The 20,367-nt window shown below is 44.3% G+C and overlaps 2 protein-coding genes across 4 annotated transcripts in view; one reads left to right on the top strand and one right to left on the bottom strand.

Moving 5' to 3' along the window:
• Positions 1-1,976, bottom strand: part of JPH1 (junctophilin 1) — an 82,220-nt gene extending 80,244 nt beyond the window's left edge. For all 3 annotated transcript variants that reach the window (XM_082674473.1, XM_082674472.1, XM_082674471.1), the window contains exon 1: positions 1,489-1,976. In XM_082674473.1, coding sequence (XP_082530599.1) covers positions 1,489-1,867 — 379 coding nt within the window. In that variant the 5' untranslated portion in view covers positions 1,868-1,976. The remainder of the gene's footprint in view (positions 1-1,488) is intronic.
• Positions 1,977-2,314: 338 nt separating this feature from the next.
• LOC309835141 (uncharacterized protein) lies at positions 2,315-5,309 on the top strand. The gene is made up of 5 exons (XM_082674474.1): positions 2,315-2,483; positions 2,783-2,822; positions 2,950-3,095; positions 4,212-4,253; positions 4,414-5,309. The coding sequence occupies exons 2-5, from the start codon at positions 2,793-2,795 to the stop codon at positions 4,535-4,537; spliced, it is 342 nt and encodes a 113-aa protein (XP_082530600.1). The 5' UTR covers positions 2,315-2,483; positions 2,783-2,792; the 3' UTR covers positions 4,538-5,309.
• The last annotated feature ends 15,058 nt before the right edge of the window (positions 5,310-20,367 follow it).

The following is a 20,367-nucleotide window of genomic DNA, read 5'->3' as shown; positions in this document are numbered from 1 at the left end:
CATGTTTGTAAGGCTGTCAACCTAAGGCACTCTATGCCCATTCAGAACATTTAAGGGCCCTAATTACTGTGGAACTTGAAACTCATGCAGCCCATATACAAGTATTTAAGTCCCCCCCCTTTAATCCATGAGAACCATATCCTTCATTTATACTGTAGGATGAAAAGATGTCCTTTTTAGCAAATCCTACCATTCTGCCGTTTTGCATTTGAAACACGGCCCAACTGTTCTGAGTAAGTGAAGTGTACAAATTGTATAAGCTTTTATATAAGCAGTGGCCTGACTGGGGTTGCCGTGGGCTGGAGAAACTTTTAACTGGATCCCTTTAATATCCTCCAACTCTGAGCTGCAGAATTCTGACCTTGCTTCCTACAACCCTCTTCAACTAACTGATTATGTTTAGTATATGAAAATGTATTTTACCAAAGCATAAGACATGCATGCTTCTCAGTTTATTACAAAAGGAAATTCATCAGATTTTGATACCTGTTTCAATAATGTTTCCTGGCTGGAAAAAAAAAGGGAACTCTGCCCTCTTATATACAAAATTTCTTTTGCAAATATTGTTTAAATATTAAAACAAGGTGAATTTTGCTCACAGCCAGCATACCATGTCGGTCATACACCTTAGTGCAAACCGGCGATTTCGTACTGCCATTCTCAGGAGGAAAGTAGCTGTTAACTTAGCAACTATACCTTTCAATTGTATTTTTTAAAACGTAGACTCCATTGTTCATTTCTAAAGTGTTTTCCTCATAATTTGTCCAGCTATCTGCAGCTCAACAATGAGTACCTTCTTTTGATGGAAAACCAATACTTCAAGAAACCGAATGAAAAACAGAAAGAAAACCCCACATCCTCCGAATCCCACCTGCATCAGGTGGCCTCTCCACTCCCATAACTAGGATGTTTCCAAAAGCACCTCAGATAAGGAACAATTCCCCAACATCCTAGTTAATGGGGTTCTGGCTTCTATCTTTAGGCTACTAGAGGACCAGAAGCGAAATACGACTCCACGTGAAACCAATCCCAGGAGCGGTCCGCAGCGACCGCCAGCCTCACAAGCCCAGGGCGTTCGCTCTAACTCCATGGGAGTGGTGATTTCAAACCCGCCCGGGAGAGGGAGGGATCAGGAACGTAATGTGACGGGCTCAAGTGACAGCGTCCCCTCTCCAGCCCAACCCTCCCGGGCGCGCTCCCTCCCGGTGGCAGCGCGGCGCCGGCCAGGTATATTCACGCCTTGCTCCCCAGGGTGTGCACACACCGCCCGCTCCAAGAACCGGGTCAGATCCAACCCTTGCGCACCAGTCGCGTCCCACTGCACCCTCCCGGGAAGAGCGGGCGCGGGAAGAGGGTGGGAAGCTTCCCCAGGTGTTTTGGCGGGTTTCCGGACACGTGCGCCTCGCGTCCTCCCCGCTTCCCCGCAGTCTGGGCAAAGCCCACCGCACTAGCTCGCGGAGCAGCCGAGCCGCCAGCGACGCCGCTCACCTCCGTCCCCGTAGGTCTCCACGCCGTACCCGTCCTGCAGCCCGTTACTCCAGGTACCCTCGTAGCGAGCGGGGGTGCACAGGCTCTGCCGAACCCCGTAGCGCCCCTTGAAGCCATGTGACCACTCCCCCCGGTACATCCACTTGCCCTTCGTCTCCACCCCCAGCCCGTGCCGCTTGCCCTGCGCCCAGTAGCCCTGGTAGGTGTTGCCGCTGGGCCAGGTGTAGCCTCCGACCACCTCGAAGCCGTGCGACCAGGAGCCCGAGTACTCGCCCTGGCCCTTGGGCCCCGTGCAGATGCCATGCCCGTGCGCCTTGCCCTCCTCCCAGCCGCCGCAGTAGGTGCCGCCATCGTCGAAGTCGAACCTTCCGCCCGTCATTCGGGGGGCAGCCCCGGCGCGCTCCCCGCGGGGGCACGGACGCGGGCAGAGCTGGGCACGGCAGGGTGTAGCTCGGGGGTGGAGGCCCGGCGGGCGAGCTCACGACAGCGCCCCGGGCAGCTCGCGCCGCCGCTCGGCTCCAGTCCGACGCCGCCCCCGTCCTCCCCTCTTCTCTCGCCGCTGCCGCCGCCGCCGCCGCCACCACAGCCGCCTTCCTCCTCCTCCTCCTCCTTCGCCGCCGCCGCCGCCGCCCTGGCCAGCGCCGCGCGCGAGAGGACAGCCCGGGCTCCGGAGCGGACCTTCAGCTGCTCCCACCCGCCCACGTGAGCCGGGCGCCGCCCCGCGCCCGCCCCTCTTCCCCTCCCCGGGCGCCGAGGCCCGGCCCCGCGGCGCTCCCGCCCCGCCCCCCCCCCCCGGGCCCTGCCCCCAGCCTCGGGAGCCGCCGCTTCCCCGGCGGGCGGGCTGGCTCGGGACCGGCCGGCGCGCTTGTGTTCTCGCAGCGGGATGCGGGTGGGAGGGCGATTGTGCCCAGGGCCGCGCGCGAGTCCCCGCCTGCCTGGAGGAGGAGGCGAGGCCGCCTGTGTGGAGGCAGCTCGCGGGCGGCGGAGGCCCAGGTGTTTGTGTTTGGGGTTTATCAATGTGGTGACGCGCCCATAAGTGCGGCCACGTGTGTGTTGAGGGAAAACTCATATGCGTGTTTGTCTGCATGGGGTTCGTAGTTGCATTTTTTCGGCCTTCCAATTTGTGTACTGTTGCGTTTGTCATGCTCAGCTGTCACCGTGAATTAACATCCCCCAGATACATGTATGCATGTGAGATAAGTCTGCCACAGCCTAGATCTAATTGTGCAGAATGTTCTTTTACACCTACCCATTTCAAAGCACATGTGTTTGCATTTATTTAATGAATATACAGGGGGAGAGCAATGCAGTTTGAAAAAGCACAGAATAAACTGGTGAGTTTTTTTGTTTGTAATAATGAAGAGGGTGTTTTTAACCTGTCTTTGCAGGGATATAGGGTATTTGCTTCTACCTCAGAGCCTGCTCCCTCTAATGCCTCATTTATTCTTCTAACAACCCTAGAAATTCTTCAGCCCGGAGCTGTGTACCCAAAGGGCAGACGGCTCAGTCTGTGTATGTTGTATAAGTGTCTGGAATGCACACCTGGTACCTCTCCACTGGCATCCACAGTTTAAGAAAGTAAATAGAAGCTTTCAAGGAGGAATATGGTAAGTAAAACACTGCTCTAAACTTACAAAGAGTCCCTGACCTACAAAACTGGAGACAGGTGTCAGCTGATCTACTTTCCAGCTGCAACACTGCTTTGTTGAATTCACTTTAGACAACTCTTTTAAACTTTTAAACCTCTATTTCACCATCTTCCAAATGGGAATGACAAGATTTACCTTTCACTTTCAATGTTAGATAATAACTGAATATACTGTGGGTGCAGTGTAAAGCCAAACATCAGAGATTTGTTAATAGGCAAGTTGCTAAGTCAGTATTGCCTCTGGGGAAAGCAGGCACTGGTTTCAACCTTACCCTTAAAATACCCATGGGAGACACTTCTCTGTGGTTCATAGCCAGGGGTCTTGGGTTAGCCTCTCAAGGACACTGCTTTGCAGAGCATTCCTGGTATTCCTTAGGCTGAGAGGCTTTTGGATGACACAGTAAGCACCAGAGGCTGCCAAAAGTTCTCTCACTAGGTTTTGATAATCAGATAAAAATATAAGGACAGGTGTCAGGGAAGGCAGCGGGGAAAACGGAGACTAAACTGCACAGAAAAGGAACTGAAACTGACCTTGATTGTCTCCAGCTCAGGACTGGAGCTGGCCTTTCCTGCTTATCTGGCTGAAATACTGAAAGAAAAATCTCAGTTTACACAGAACCAAATCACCAAAGAGAATTAGAAACCCTTATCCATGGCGCTGCCTGCGGAGCTGCCAGGAATAGTGCTTACCCTAGTGGCCTGAAATAATTATGCACCTTGCTCAGCATCTTGTCCTGGGCTGGGGATTGATTTAGGCCACTGGGAAAACGAAGGCCCAGGATTTTGCAGCTGAGCCATAATTCCATTTTTCTGGATCAGGAGCTAGTGTAGACGGTCCCATTTCCATCTGTTTTGGGGTTCTTTTTGATACGCGAAACTGTGGGATCGCTCAGGCCAACATATTTTTTTCTCATTTTGAACTGGATTTCTTCATAGAGTAACTTTTGTTTTTTTGCCTTTTTATTTTCGACCCACCCATGTGTGTTAGGATCTACATATATGAACATTTAAGGGCTAAACTTGTGTTTGCAGGCATGGTGGAAACATTGAACGCTTTTTTACTTTTCCTAATTAGCTGTCAGGCAAATGATGGACTTTCTGAAATACACAGCACAGAGTAAGTAAGTTTCTGGATCTATAATGGATGTGTAGTCCATCCATGGTAGATGGATAAAGGGCGTTGGTGCAAACACATCTGGGAAGAATATGGAGATCTGGGGACAGTAAAAGATATGCTCATTTATCCCTTAATCTTTTACTCTTGCTATCCCTCATAGATGTCTTCCTTGGAAGGACCCTTCATTAAAAGAAAGAATCCACCACCAGGTGTCTGCTATTACATTTCAACTCATCAGTCCTAACTCGACTCTGCCACTGACTCTCTTCACAGGGGAAAATTAGTATTGAATTTTTGGTAGTTCACTGAGAGATTTTTGGCAAAAAATCATACATACAGAGCATACGACCCATGCTTCCATTTACCTGCTGTCATCCCGGTGCAGTGTTTCCCCAGTCTGACTGATATGTTCATTAACGTCAGTGTTCAGGTTCAATGGCAACGGTTGGAGAAGACAAGGGAACGAGAACCAGGAAGAGGAAGAGGTGCTGAGGACGGTGGCACAGCACGTAGGAGGTAGTGGAATAACGCTGCAGTTTACTAGTTGGGGTTAGTAATGTCCTCATTGAGTTGAATTTAGCTTTAAGAGGAGATTAGTAAGAAGAGAATATGAATGTTGGTTTGACAGGTGGGGTGCGGGAGGCCATTAAAGCCCAGGGGCCAGCAGCCACGCTAGCGCTTGGTTTTTCTCCACTGTTTAAAATGCGGCCTTGTAGATTTCCATTCTAGAAAATTTTGTAACAAAAAGTAAGCCATTTGAGTGTGAATGTCTAGTAACAACATGTTGGTGAGGATGTTTTGCTTAGAATTTTATCTTTTTTTAATAGAAGATGTGTTTAAAATTTTATTGGTGATTTCATTTATTTACATATTAGAATTAGTTACTGAGAATTTTTAATAAAACTACAAATGACAGAAAGCTAATCTGGAGGTGTATGTTGTCCGAAGTGTGCTTATTGATTCAAAGTGTGTACAAAAGCAAGTAGAATTTAAATTACTTGATTTATTATATAAGTCAAAATGAGTTTTACTACTATTATATATAGGACGGATAAACAACAAAGTCCTACTGTATAGCACAGGGAACTATATCAATATCCCATGATAAACCATAATGGAAAAGAATATGAAAAAGAATATATATGTATAACTGAATCACTTTGCTGTACAGCAGAAATTGACACAAATTGTAAATCAACTATACTTCAGTAAAATTTCAAAAAGAGTATTATTAGCATATCTGTGATAAAAGATTCATAAAAATTTTAAAAACTTGCCCACAATAAATAAAAAGTTAAGAAATATGGCCATAAGCTTTGCAGATACCATGAAGTCAGAAGAGGAAGCGACTTACGAAATTAATGAGCTTCACAACTTTGAAGGAAATTACGGTATGCCAGATATGTGTCAAGTTCTTTACATGCATTAATTCATTCAGATCTCATGATAACCCATGCTAGTAGTACTAGTGTTATAACCATTTTACAGAAGAAGAAAATAAGCTTTAAAACAGTTAAGTGTCCAAGATCATTCGAGGTAGAAATGGTTGAGCTGGAATTTAAACCAAGTCTGTCTGATTCTCTTAATTACCACTCTTTATTAGAGTGAGGGTGAGAACTTCCAAATGGAGGAAGGAAGCAGGCTGGGTGGAGAGCAAGAAGGGGTGGTGAAGATGACTTTTATTTATTTTTTAGAATAGCTGTCCAGGTGACGGTGATGCTACTGGCTAGAATTAAAGAAATGGAGGAAGAAGAGTAAATTATAGAGGTTGGGAAGATAGGTTCATATAGGAAAAGATGATCCAGAAATATATCTCAGAGATGTTCAATAGGCAGTTGGAGGCTTCCCTGGTGGCGCAGTGGTGGAGAGTCCGCCTGCCGATGCGGGGACACGGGTTCATGCCCCGGTCCGGGAGGATCCCACGTGCCGCGGAGCGGCTGGGCCCGTGAGCCATGGCCGCTGAGCCTGCGTGTCCGGAGCCTGTGCTCCGCAACGGGAGAGGCCACAGCAGTGAGAGGCCCGCGTACCACAAAAAAAAAAAAAAAAAAAAAAAAGGCAGTTGGTAATGCAGGTCAAGGACTAAAAATAAATTAGTTGATAAGTAAATATAGTTGTCCTCAGTATCTGTGGAAGATTGGTTCCAGGACTGCCCCTCCCAATACCAAAACCCACGATGTTCAAGTCCCTTACAGAAAATGGCACGGTATTTGTACATAACGTATGTACATCCTCCCATATTCTTGCAATCCTATCTAGATTCACCTAGAATAACTAATACAATGCAAATGCTATGTAAACAGTTGCCAGCACGTGGCAAGTTCAAGCTTTGCTTTTTGAAACTTTCTGGAATTCTTTTTTTTTTCAAATATTTTCAATCTGCGGTTGGTTGAATCTGTGGATATTGAATCTGATGCAGCATAAGGAAGGCCAACTGTAATCCCTGAGTTTCTCTTCTGACAGGTCTCTTTCGGTAGCCCTTCCCTTTGAGACTTGTACCATTCATGCTGGCCCACTCTGTAGGAAGCCAGCAACTGGCTCCGTGCTGTATTTTTCAGACAATCCATCTTCTCTAGGTCACTCCCCTTGTTTATCTAGGACCAAAGGCTTAGCTGCTTTCCCCCACCTGCTGTTGCCTGCCATTGTCCCCAGCAGCCTCATCCTGGCCTCACCATCCGTCGTGTTTCTCAGCATCATGGCCTTTATCTTAAAGTCCTCAGACATAGCGTGGCCCTTACTTTGACCCATACGTAGGCCAACACTGAAAACTAGAACTTGACAATCTCCCTCTTTGACAACACTCGCTGGTCTTTCCCATTCACTGAACAAGCCATGGACTCTTAGCCAAGTCTCCACTCCTTTGATGCCCTTCATGTCCTCCTGGCCCTTCCCTATCCTCCCTGAAGGCCCTAATGCATCCTTTCCTCAGCATTGTCCTTTCTATAGTGACCTCCTAGTTCATCTGCCTGCCCAGCCCCCAAGCCTAAGCCACAGTTTCTCATCCCCTGCTCCTAGGAAGCCCCTTCTGGAGAGAATCACATTTACCAGTTGTCATTGCAAATCATGGGTGTGAAGCCTCAGGCAACCCCTCCAACACTGCGTGGCCTATCTCTTCCCAGGCAACTTCCAGAAGCCCATCACCATCCCTGAGCCCCTCTTTCTTTCCTACTTGTCTTCTCTCTCATGGAGGAAAAGAGCTAACCCCTGGGAACACCTTCCTTCTCTTCAGATTGGTTCTCATTTTCTTCCTTTCTTCACGACCTCATCCCAGAGGAAAAGATGTCCCTTTTCCTCTCCACGTTCTGGGTCAATTCCTTCTCTCTTGGATATACTTTAATTTCTTTTCTTCCCTCCAACAGAGGTGCTCGTGTGTCCTCTATGTTAAAACAGCCCTCATTTCCTGGTCCCGCTTTCACCTCAAGTCTCCTGTCTGTTCTGGAAACTGCAAACTTCCCTGAATGAGTAGGTTACGTTCACGTTTTTCCTCCCCACCTCTCATTCTCATGCCACTTGATTTGGGTTCTATCCTCACCAGTCCAGTGAAGCTTGTTTAGCCATTAGGGACCTCCTAGTTGACAGATACAATGGCATCTCTTCAATTCCTATCCTGCTAGGAGTGGCAGCTGCCAGTCTGATATTTGTGAACACTTAACCTCCCTCAGCTTCTGTAAAACCCATCTCTCTCAGCTTATCTCTCCTCTCCCTCTTCCTCTCCTACCGCTTTAGCTGTCTCATTCCCTGTGTATTTTTCCTCTTATCCCTTTCTAATCTCCTTAGGCTATCTTTTGTTTCCAAAACATTAGCTTCATCGTAGCCAAATTTCCTGTAATTACTGGATACTTGTTGGCTTATTTTATACAACTAGGCAATCCTGCCCTAGGGCCCAAGAGTCTAATTTAGAAATAGTCTAATTCTGATATAAAAACACCAGCTGAGCCTTATTTAAGTCTCAAGGGCAGGTCTTTGGTTTCTTCCCATGACTTGTCCCTTGTGGCTCTCTGCCTGCTCTTTTTAATGAGCAGTGGTCCCCTAGACTTAGCATATGTGTCCAATGATGAGGCTCACGGGGGCTTTCAGAAAAGTTCTAACAATGAAAAAGGTGAATGACAGGTTAAAGGGAGACTTAAAAGAGATAGTAAGCTTGAAGACACAGAGTAGACTGTTTCAGGTACTAGGTCTGTGCATTGAAGACCTACTACCTGAAGCAAACCGTAAGATGTATTTCTATGTGTGTGTGTACGTATATCTATGCACTTGTATATACGATGACTCGGTTAGGTTTGGAGACAGAGAAGTAGCTCAGACCTTGCTCTTAAGGGTATAAAACATACCTAAAGAGGCAGGAGATAAAAATGAAAAATAATAAAAGTGCAAGGGAGACAACTATAAGTAGTAAACAAGCACCAAGTGTGATAAGGGTTCAGAGGATAGAGTAGTTTTGCGGGCTGCTATAGTTGAAACGATTCTCAGGAATCATGGGCGTACTGTTTAGCTTTGTGGATAATGTAGAAGGTGCATCCTTCCAGATATCTCTAAAGGGATGGTCTTCTTAAGAGACACTGTACAGAGGGAAGGAATGAGGGGAATTCATGACTGTGATTGGGAGAATAGAGGAGACCTCCTGGAAAAGAGGTCCCTGGAATTGAAGGAGAAAAGAGGATGAGTTCATCTCTCTCATGCAACAGTGAAAATCATAATGCTTTATTCTGAAAATATGGATGAAAGGCAACTCAGATTTTGAAATAACACAAATTGGGGGTGGGGGCAAGGGACTATAAAAACATACTTGGGAGTGTTGCTATTAAGATGGTAAAAGTTGTGAAAATTGATGGGATAACCATTTCCTAAAAAGGTTGAATAGAGGAGGGCAGTACATCAACATCCATTCATGATAAAGACTCGACTCTTTCCAAAGTGGGTATAGAGGGAACGTATCTCAACGTAATAAAAGCTATTTATAACAAACCCACAGCCAACATAATACTCAATGGTGAAAAGTTAAAAACCTTCCCACTAAAATCTGGAACAAGATAAGGATGCCCACTCTCACCACCTCTATTCGACGTAGTATTAAAAGTCCTAGCCACAGCAATCAGATGATAAAAAGAAATTAAGTGTACCTGAATTGGAAGGGAAGGAGTAAAATTGTCATATGCAGAATACATGACACTATACATAGAAAACCCTGAAGACTCCACACAAAAACTACTAGAAGTAATAAATGAATTCAGCAAGGTAGCAGGATACAAGATAAACATACAGAAATTGGTTGCATTTCTTTACACTAACAATGAAATATCAGGAAGGGAAAGTAAAAAAAAAAAAATCTCTTTTAGAATTGCATCAAAAAAATAAAATACTCAGGAATAAACCTGACCAAGGAGGTGACAGACATATATGCTGAGAACTAGAAAACATTGATAAAGGAAATTGAAGATGATTTAAAGAAATGGAAGGAGATCGCATGCTCTTGGATTGGAAGAATTAGTATTGTTAAAATGGCCTTACTACCCAAAGCAATCTACAGATTTAATGTGATCCCAATCAAATTACCCATGACATTTCTCACAGAACTAGAACAAATAATCCTAAAATTTATATGGAATCACAAAAGACCCAGCCAAATTGCCAAAGCGGTCCTGAGGAAAAAGTACAAAGCTGGAGGCATTACACTCTGAGACATCAGACAATAATACCACAAAGCTACAGTAATCAAAACAGCATGGTATTGGCACAAAAACAGACATATGGATCAATGGACCAGAATAGAGAGCCCAGAAATAAACCCCCACACCTAAGGTCAATTAATCTTCGACAAAGGAAGCAAGAATATACAATGGAGAAAAGACTGTCTCTTCAGCAACTGGTACTAGGAAAACTGGAGAGCTACATGTAAATCAATGAAGTTAAAACACTCCCTCACACCATGCACAAAAATAAACTCAAAATGGCTTAAAGACTTAAATATAAGACAAGGACACTATAAAACTTCTAGAAGAGAACATAGGCAAAAGATTCTCTGACATAAGTTGTAGCAATGTTTTCTTAGGTCAGTTTCCTGAGACAGCACCAGGAATAAAAGAAAAATAAACAAATGGGACCTAATCAAACTTAAAAGCTTTTGCACAGCAAAGGAAACCATAAAGTGAAGAAACAACCTATGGACTGGGAGAAAGTCTTTGCAAATGATACGACCAACAAGGGCTTAGTTTCCAAAATATACAAATAGTTCATATAACTCAATAACAAAAACCCAAACAGCCCAATCAAAATATGGGCAGAAGATCTAAATAGACATTTCTTGAAAGAGGGCACACAGATGGCCGACAGACACATGAAAAGATGCTCCACATCGCTAATTATTAGAGAAATGCAAATCAAAAACACAATGAGGTATCACCTCACACTGGTCAGAATGGCCGTCATTAAAAAAGTCCACAAATGATAAAAATGCTGGAGAGGGCATAGAGAAAAAGGAACCCTCCTACACTGTTGGTGGGAATGTAAATTGGTGCAGCCACGATGGAGAACAGTATGGAGGTTCCTTAAAAAACTAAACATGGAGTTACCATGTGATCCAGCAATCCGACTCCTGGGCATATATCCAGACAAAACTAAAATTCAAAAAGATACATGCACCCCAATGTTCATAGCAGCACTATTTACAATAGACAAGACGTGGAAGCAACCTAAATGTCCATCAGCAGGTGAATGGATAAGGAAGATGTGGCACATATATACAATGGAATATTACTCAGCCATAAAAAAGAATGAAATAATGCCATTTGCAGCAACATGGATGGACCTAGGGATTATCATACTCAATGAAGTAAATCAGACAGAGAAAGACAAATATCATATATCACTTATATGTGGAATCTAAAATATGATGCAAATGGACTTATTTACAAAACGGAAACACAGACATAGAAACAAACTTCCCTAAGGGGAAAGGGGGAGAGGGGTAAATTAGGAGATTGGATTAAAATATACACACTACTATATATAAAATAAACAAGAAGGTCCTACTGCAAAGCACAGGAAAATATATTCAATATCTTGAAATAACATAATTAAAAAGAATATGAAAAAGAATACACATATATGTATAACGGAATCACTTTGCTGTACACCGGAATCTAGCACAACATTGTAAATCAACTATAGCTCAATAAAAAATGTTTTTTTAACCAAGAAGGGAGGTGCACAATATTGCTGAAAGCACAACTAAGGAGTTGCCAAGTGACTGACAGCTGAAGGAGAGAAAAAAACAAATCCATTATTAGGCAGTAAAGAAACGCAAATTATAATTGGGGAATGAATGGTACCGAGAGATCTGGAATGGGATTAGAAACAATGGCCAATAATAGGAAAGGCTTCCCTCTAACTAAGCGACATTGGGGACTGTTGTATCCTTGCCAAGCGCTGCAGTCCCAGTCCACATATCACCTCAGCACACACACCTTAGAGCCCTGGGGGATTCTTCAGATACTGACTGCATTCCAAATACAGCTTAAATTCCTCTTCCTTTCCTTAAACACACTCTAGAATGTTTGTTATCGCTTGCATCTCATTTACTACTTTCACATAGCAAGCGCTTTTTAAAGCTTACTGAGAAGGAGAAACACCCCATGGGGAGGCTGCAGGGGTGCACTGCTGAGATCTCCCTCCAAGAGAACCTGCGGCAGGCGAGGAGGGTACTTGGTGGATAGCCTCCAGCTGCGGCGACTTCAGATCTGTGGTGGTGTTTGCAGTCAAGGCCATGCTCTACCCTGGGACATCCCCTCCAAAGTAAAAGGCAAATCGCTGCATCTCGTGGCCTCTGATATACAACAACAACAACAAAAAGCAGAGGACCCAGTAGGCCTCTTGGATTCTGGAAGCAACACCACACTTAGAAACTGCTCCAGCCTCTATGCTGAGCGACATGGATGGAAGGCTGGCAGATTTGAGAGGGCTCAGAGCTGGAAAGAGTTTTGCAGGAGGCCCAGGCAAGCAGCCCTGCCTCTTGGGCCATATGATCAGGCAGATCTTTTGGTGCTGGCGTCTGGTGTCAGTGGTGAGAAAAGATATGATAGGAAGATTGTGGCAGGCCCCAGTGGAAGAATCACAGTGCAGGTCTGTGGAGATCTGAAGCAAGGCCATAGCGTCTGCAGAAGAGAATATAGAGCTTCTGAGGATCAGTTCCTTGACTTTGGCAAAAAAAAAAAAAAACACACACGACTGCTTGACCATGGGACCCCAAATGACTGTTACTTTAGAATTTCCTATGATGAGCTGGGTCCTGTAGAACCCGCCAAAACAAAGTTGTACAGACCCAGAAGCAGTCTATTGTAAGATGAACGTGGTATATCCAGGGTCAAGCCGAGCAGAACCAGAGGACACAAGTAAGCTGCAAGAACAGGTGGTCCAGAGCCCCATGTCCCCTAGAATTGCACTAGCACCCCTTCCCCAGCTCTTACCTATGGGAAGATTACCAGCTAAAGAGGAAGAAAAGCCTGCACTTGGTTTATGGATGGACAGCCTATTATGTGGATGAAGCTGAAAATGAGTGGAGGCTGCATTACAGCCACACTCAGGAGTGGTCTTGAAAGTATGCAGAGAGGGAAAATCTTTCCAAGGGGCAGAGCTGTGAGTGGTGAACCTGGTCATCTATTTTATGTGAAAGGTGGGAAAATATGTAGATTTCTGGGCAATGGCCAACAGCCTGGCCATCTGGTCAGAGGCCTGGAAGGGAAAGGACTGGAAGATGAGAGACATGGAAGTTCAGAGTAGACGCATGTGCATGAACCTATGGGAACGTGTAAAGGGTTTTGTGCTACATGTCAATGACCTCCATGGAAGGGTCACCGAAAACCCAGGACTCTACCTAGACTGTCTCCAGCCAACAGCTGAGCACAGTGGGATTGCTAGAGCTGATTCATGCCTTCTCAACACAGGCCTCCTCTGACAGGTTATGTTTTCTGTGCTCCCCATGGACCTGGCTGGAACTTTCTTAGAGCTATTCTGCAGTCTGTGTTTCCTCTACCCAACCCTCCTTCCTTCCCTCCTTCCTTTCACAGGTTTCAGACCTGCATTGTGACCCAAAGGCCACCGCGATGAAAAGCCCGCGCACGGCAACGAGGAGTGGCCCTCGCTCGCTGCAACTAGAGAAAGCCCACACACAGCAATGAAGACCCAGTGCAGCCGAAAAAGAAAAAAAAAAAAGAAAAAAATACATTAGGATCTCTGGGGAACGTATGTGATGGGGCCTCTCTCAGAGATTTTGCCAGACGAGGGTTAAACCTGGACAAGCACCTTTTGAAAATGCTCGACAAGGGATTCTTACCTGCACTCTGATGAAGTATTTGTACTAAAGGAATATTTAGTATGGATCTGAGGTGTGGAAACGAGGCATAATTTAGCCTAGGCTGTAACATGCAGGAAGGAAATTGGTGGTGCGTCAAACATGGAGGGACTGACAACAGTATATAGCTGGCAGTTTCTAAATGTCCACTCTGTCACACTCAGGTAGAGACGCTATGAATTATTCAATCAGTTGGTGAGTTAGAAATCACTCAGGCCATCTAGATCACCCAGACTGTCTTTTTCCAACTGCGAGACTAAGTTTTAGGGGGTCCTTAAGTTTATCAGGTCCACTCACTGCTGTACATAAGTTACCAGGGAAGTGCCCCTAATATATTTCTGATGAAGAATCATTTCTGTAGGGTGACTTCCAAAAATCCCCTGATGACAAACACTAGGGGCACTTGTTATATATATGCATGCCCAGGTTACTCCCATGGTGAATTCTGATTCAGTGGGTTTGAGTTGGGGCTCAGGGATCTGTGATTTTAATAAATACTCTGGGTCTTCAGGGAAACATTACTGTAGGGTTGTGTAGCCTCATGTAGGCTAACTTAGATTCCATAAACTGATAAAATAATTTCAAAGTTGCCTGATACTAGTGATCCTAATATTTCTTTCTCACATGAATTCTCTCTCAAAGTGCTTTAATAATTATAAACTGTATCCTTCTCATCATTTAAAAGTCAAAATTCAGGGCTTCCCTGGTGGCACAGTGGTTGAGAGTCCGCCTGCCGATGCAGGGGACACGGGTTCGTTCCCCGGTCTGGGAGGATCCCACATGCCGTGGAGCGGCTGGGCCCGTGAGCCATGGCCGCTGAGCCTGTGCGTCCGGAGCCTGTGTTCCGCAACGGGAAAGGCCACAGCAGTGAGAGGCCCGCAAAAAAAAAAAAAAAGTCAAAATTCAAAAGTGAAAGGCCACAGCAGTGAGAGGCCACCGCAAAAAAAAAAAAAAGTCAAAATTCAAAAGTGCTGTGTAAGAGCATGCTTGCTAAGGATAAGTGTACAATAGATAGTGAATACTTATGCAATAAAAGAAGCTGTTAATGAGGTGACCTTGAAATCCAGAACTTAATAGAAATCTGATAACTCTAGACCAAATCAGTTGGTTGACTTGTTAAGTCTCCATTCCTTCCTCAGTGTCTCTGGAGTGTGAACTCAGGGAGTTGTGCTGTCTTTAGAGATCACTGGCCTTGAGAGGTCTATCTCTTTCACCCATCTTGGATAAGTGACAGGGCATAGGGCCTGAGTTTATGGTTACCACACAGCAAAGTACCACTAGCCCCAGCTCCTGAGGTTTTCAGTAGTTTAGAATTGTAGCCTTGATCCTGCTGGCAAATTAGTCCAGTGCCCTGGACTAGCTGGGCACTATGGCGGCCAGGCATACAGGCCTGCCCCCTGCTCCCGATTAGGGGCACCTGGATTAGCTGCTTTTCTTGTCCATCACTCCTGGGGGTTTAGAGCAGTATTGAGACAGGAGGGGCTTAGAGTTGAATACATAGCAGGAGAATGTATCCATGATCCTGGGACGACTACTTCTAGATTTTTAAAAATAATGTCAGATAAATGACATTAACGCTCTACTATTCTGAGTAAATGCTTGTTGACTGCTGAATTATATACATCTTAAGAGCTATTCCGTCCAAGAAGTAACTAAAATAATCTGTAGCCTTTAGAGTCACTTTCATATTGATAATGGCATATGTCTTGTCTTTGATTGGTGTCTGAGGAAACTATATGCAAGTGCTTTTTCAGTTTGTGATTCTCTTTCATCTCAAAGGCCACGTTATTTTTCCTAAAATTTATCATTTCTTTGGAATGCACCAGGTGAATGTAATCCAATAATTAAAAGACTTTAAAATGTTAGGAAAGGTCTATTCTCCCTCTTTATAGCTATTTTAGTGATAAGAATGTGGTCTTCAGGATTTCCTTTTGTCCATTGACTCAACATATATATAGCGAGTGTCTTCTAAATGGAATGCCCTATAATGAGTATGAAGTCATTAATGACCTGCCCTCATGGAATTTACAGATTACTACAGGGGATAGATAATAAATCAATATATCATTGCAAATTGCTGTGCTATAGAAGAAAAATTAGTGCTATAAAAAAGGATGTCAAGGGACACTTTTGTTTAGATTGCAAGGTCAGGAAAGGCCTCCCCATCCATCCAGCCAACTACCCATGCATCCATCCATTTATCCATCCATCCATCCATCCATCATTCTAAGAGTTATGTCTTTCTCTGTCTGACTTATTTCACTAAGAATAATACTCTCTAGGTCCATCCATGTTGTGCAAATGGCAGAATTTCATTCTTTTGATTTGCATTTCCTTGATGATTAGCGACGTTGAGCATCTTTTCACGTGCCTGTTAACCATCTGCATTTCCTCTTTGGAAAAATGTCTATTCAGTTCTTCTCCCCATGTTTTAACTGGGTTGTTTGATTTTTTGATGTTGAGTTGTATGGGCTGTTTATATATATTTGATAGTAATCCCTTATTGGTCATATTATTTGCAAACATTTTCTCCTATTCAGTAGATTGTCTTTTTGTTTTGTCAATGATTTTCTTTGCTGTGCAAAAGCTTTTAAGCAAATTAGGCCCCATTTGTTTACTTTTGCTTTTATTTCCTTTACTTGAGGAGACAGATCCCTCCAAAATATTGCTGTGATTTACATCAAAGAGTGTTCTGCCTATGTTTTCCTCAGGGAGTTTTATAGTGTTCGGTCTTATATTCACGTCTTTAATCCATTTTGAGTTTATTTTTGTATATAGTGTTAGAGAATGTTCTAATTGCATTCTTTTACATGTAGCTGTCCAGTTTTCTCCACACCACTTATTTAAGAGAGTGAGTGTCTTTTCTACATTGTATACTTTTGCCTCCTTTGTCATAGAATAATTGACCATAGGTGTGTGGGTTTATTTCTGGGCTCTCTATTCTGTTGCATTGACCTATGTGTCTGTTTTTGTGCCAGTACCATGCTGTTTTGATTATTGTAGCTTTGTAGTATAGTCTGAAGTCAGGGAGTGTGATACTTCAAGCTCTGTTCTTTTTTCTAAAGATTGCTTTGGCAATTCGGGGTCTTTTGTGGTTCTATATGAACTTTAGGATTATTTACAATAAAGTGACAGGTAAGCTAAGCTCTGAAGGATGAGTAGGAGATGGCCTGGAAAGTAAGGAGCAGATCAGCTGGAGAAGAGGAAACAACTCTGAGGTAGAAACAGCTTGGCACATAGAAGTAACTGAAAACAGGACAGCGTGTTTGGATTTATTGAGCAAGGGAGAGGATCTTGGTAAGAGGTGATGGTGGGGAGGGAGGCAGGCACCAGGATGTGGTTGTGATCTTATTCTAAGAGCTCATAAGAAATGATGACTGTCTAGGCACTTCCCCCATAGCTGGGGGTAGGGCAGAGAAATGAAATGAGGAAGAAGTGTAGTATTGGAAAGAAAATATAAAAAGGGTGTTAAATACCAGCCCCTCCTGATTGATTCTGATACACACCCTGAAGCAAGATATGACCCCCTCTGCTACAGAATAGTGTTTTTCAAACTTGAAAAATGCACAGATAGCTTTTGAAGAAAAACAAACATTTATCCAGACTTCTTGCCCATGGTGGGTTCAATCATTTTATAAATATTTAAGTATACATTCTTTGTATATATGCACTTAAATATATAAACCATCAGATAAGGTATATCTCTGTATGCTTATAATTTATTTACAACATAAAACAACATAAATTGAAAACCGGTAATTTTGAAATTAACGACCTGAATTTCATGTGACATGATGTTTTGATGAAATAAAATTGCTGCTTGCATTTAAAAAAGTTACGGCACTGCCTACGGAGGTACAGCTTCTCCTGATTCAGCAAATGCATCCTGCTGGATGCCACTGAGGACTCCTCTATAGGATTTCTTAGGAAGTCTTTCTTTGTACAGAGTGCTGGTATAACATTTGGCTATTGCTTGGTGGATATACATCATTTACATATTAGCTCTGCCTCTCTTCTCATTAGTCAGAAACAATTAAAGTAGAAAGACTCAATGGCAAAGTCTGCTTGAACATAAACACAAGATTAGCCACCAAAATCAAGTGACACTCCACAGAGATGAAAAATCTAGAGAAAATTACCAGACCCCTTAGAATACATAGGTGAACTCCCGTAAGTGTGTGGACTTTTGTTTGGAAAATAGTTCTAAATATGAGAGCAGATTATTCCCAGAGACTTCCTAGAGGAGAAAAAAGGGCACTATTCCTTCTCCCATAGAGCCATGGAGACAGGATAAATTGTTCCTTCTAACATTCTAAAAAGGGATCACTGGAATCTAAGGTTTGGTAGGGTCAGGAGGGATCATTAAGATTTGAGTGAAAGGAGAGACCAGCTTGGGTGTGGTCACAAGTCCCTGTGGTTCCTGCTATGGTACTCAGGACAGACAAGATTAGAAAGAGATGACTGAGGTGCCTCTGCCTCCCAGATGTTTCTGGTCAATTGGCTGAAAAAGGCTTATAGCACTAGCCTCCCAAGTCAGGTGCACAAACCTATGGGGTGTGGGAAGAAAATATTAAGAGCCCTGAGCCCTGACCTCAGGCATATAAAGGGCAGCTCTCAAAGAAGTGTGAGTGGGGGCTCTGTAAAAGTGAGCGCTCTCAACAGTCTGTATAATTTACCAAACACGAAGAGCAGCCAGGAAAAGAAGTGTGCATTTTCTGATAAGGTAGACTATCATGTCGTCTATCATTGTAAGTTGATCAGGTTAATCTATATGAAATGTCAACTAAAGTTAAGTTTTACTGTTCCAAGGTGTCACTAGTCTTCCATCCATCAATAATATCCATTACTCCAGGGAGAGGGGTGGGCAAGGTACAGAGGACTAAACTGGAAACTTCCAGCTCGAAAACAAATTTTACGTAAGAAAAGGTATACGAGATGCCAAGGCAAATATTTGTAAGATTCAGGCTTTGCAAAGAAAAAGAAATGATTTGTCGGGTTCCCCAAAGCCATCAGTTGGAGACTTAACACAGGGTTTTTACGGTGGAACATGGATTAGAGAGGATGTAGGCTATGACATCAGAGCAGTTTAGAGGGGTCTGGGAGAGGATGAGTGGGAATAAAAATTCCCAGACATATTCCCAGATACACAGAGAATCTGAGGGCGGAAGGACTGCATATTCTACTTCCCTCTTGGACATCTGGGGAGAAGGGTGGCAACACCTCATCAAACAGTTGGAAGCAACACAAGACAGCCACGTTAGGATAGAGGGGATGGAGTGGATATTTGGGCAGGCGGCCTGAGATGGCCGTGCAGTGGACATTGACGTGCTGCCCAGATACCCCTCCTGGGTCAGGTACTCGTTCCCCGGCTGCTGTGAGTCCTGGCGGCCGACGCCTTGCAGCTGAGTCCATCTCCAAGCATCGCCCTTCGCCAAAGAAGCCCTCCTAGCCCAAGGTCAAAAGAACTCCCTAAGGCAGCATATATCCAATGACTGGTCCATTGTTGGGGATAGAAAGGTCTAGACCCCTTGCCTCTATTGGAACAACTCTGAAATGCCCTCCCACTTCCAGAGCTCCCAGTACTATCAGCTTCTTTGCAAATGCATGGCAGTAGTAACTTCTCTCTCTGCTCACCAGCTTCCCTCATTCCCTTACAAGTGTTGTTCTGGAGAACATTTGCCAATAAACCTTTTATAGGCGCATCTCAAAGGCGGTTTCCTGGGGAACATTAGCTACAACAGGCCTCCTAGGTCTCACTAGCTCTGGGGCTTGGGGGTTGAAATACGAGGAAGCGAGAGATGAGTTCTCCTGACTTGATATTGTTGAGGATTTTGAGCAGGTGGACTGCTCGTGGGTTTCCTTGGTGTGGTGAGAGGTAAGGCTTTGGATGGGTGTTACAAAGGCAGGGACTGGTTGGGAAGGTGTGGTTGAATTTCAGAGGATCAGTGAGAGCAAAGACAGAGTCAGCATAGCGGGGGAGGGTTGGATGGCCACATGCTGCCCATGCCTGATGCTGGAAGGACTGGCCAGCTCTGAAACCTTCAGCACATGCAGAAAGGCCAGGGGTCAAGTTTCGAAGATCCAGCTGAACAAGACATCTCAGGGGAGACTATTGAGGACCAGGGGATTGTTTTCAAACCCCCTCTCTTGAGGTCAGGTGAATTGTAAACCACCAGAAAATTAGATCCATTCCCCACCCTCCCTACCACCACCAGAGGGAAAGAGAAGAGTGACTGACTATATACCCCAAAGAGATCTGTATTCTATTAGAGTGGCTGAGTTACCCTGAAAGGGACGAAATTAAGAGTTTTTTCCACTATCAGTGGAAAAGAGTCTCTAGAGCTGTTAATTTTGGTCCTAGAGAAATAAAACAGTTCCATTGTTACACATCTGAGGTGTGATGGTACAGAAATATGCAACCGAAAAGAGGGAAGAAAGACCAAAACCATACCAGGGCAAAAAAGCCATCGTTGTGATATGTACTTATATATATCACTTTCTTAACAGGAAGAACTAGGCCTTGTTGTAAGGCCCTTTACTGAAATACTTCTATAGTTTACGGACATTTCAGGTGAAAATCAGCTGAGCTGCCAGCTGAGAGTGCACTTTAAATATCCCCCTGGATACTGGAAACGTATTTCCCAGGCAGACAGCCAGAAACCTCTGAGTCTGCAGCACAATTGCCTGTAGTGATTTTGAGAGTGAACAGTTTGAAGACCAACTACAGTTGAGGCAAAGGAAGCATGCTGGAGGGAGGTTAAACGTCCCTGC

This window comes from Grampus griseus (genome assembly GCF_964374135.1).
Source record: "Grampus griseus genome assembly, chromosome: 17".
NCBI lineage: Eukaryota > Metazoa > Chordata > Mammalia > Artiodactyla > Delphinidae > Grampus > Grampus griseus.
This window is presented reverse-complemented; position numbering and strand designations above follow the sequence as displayed.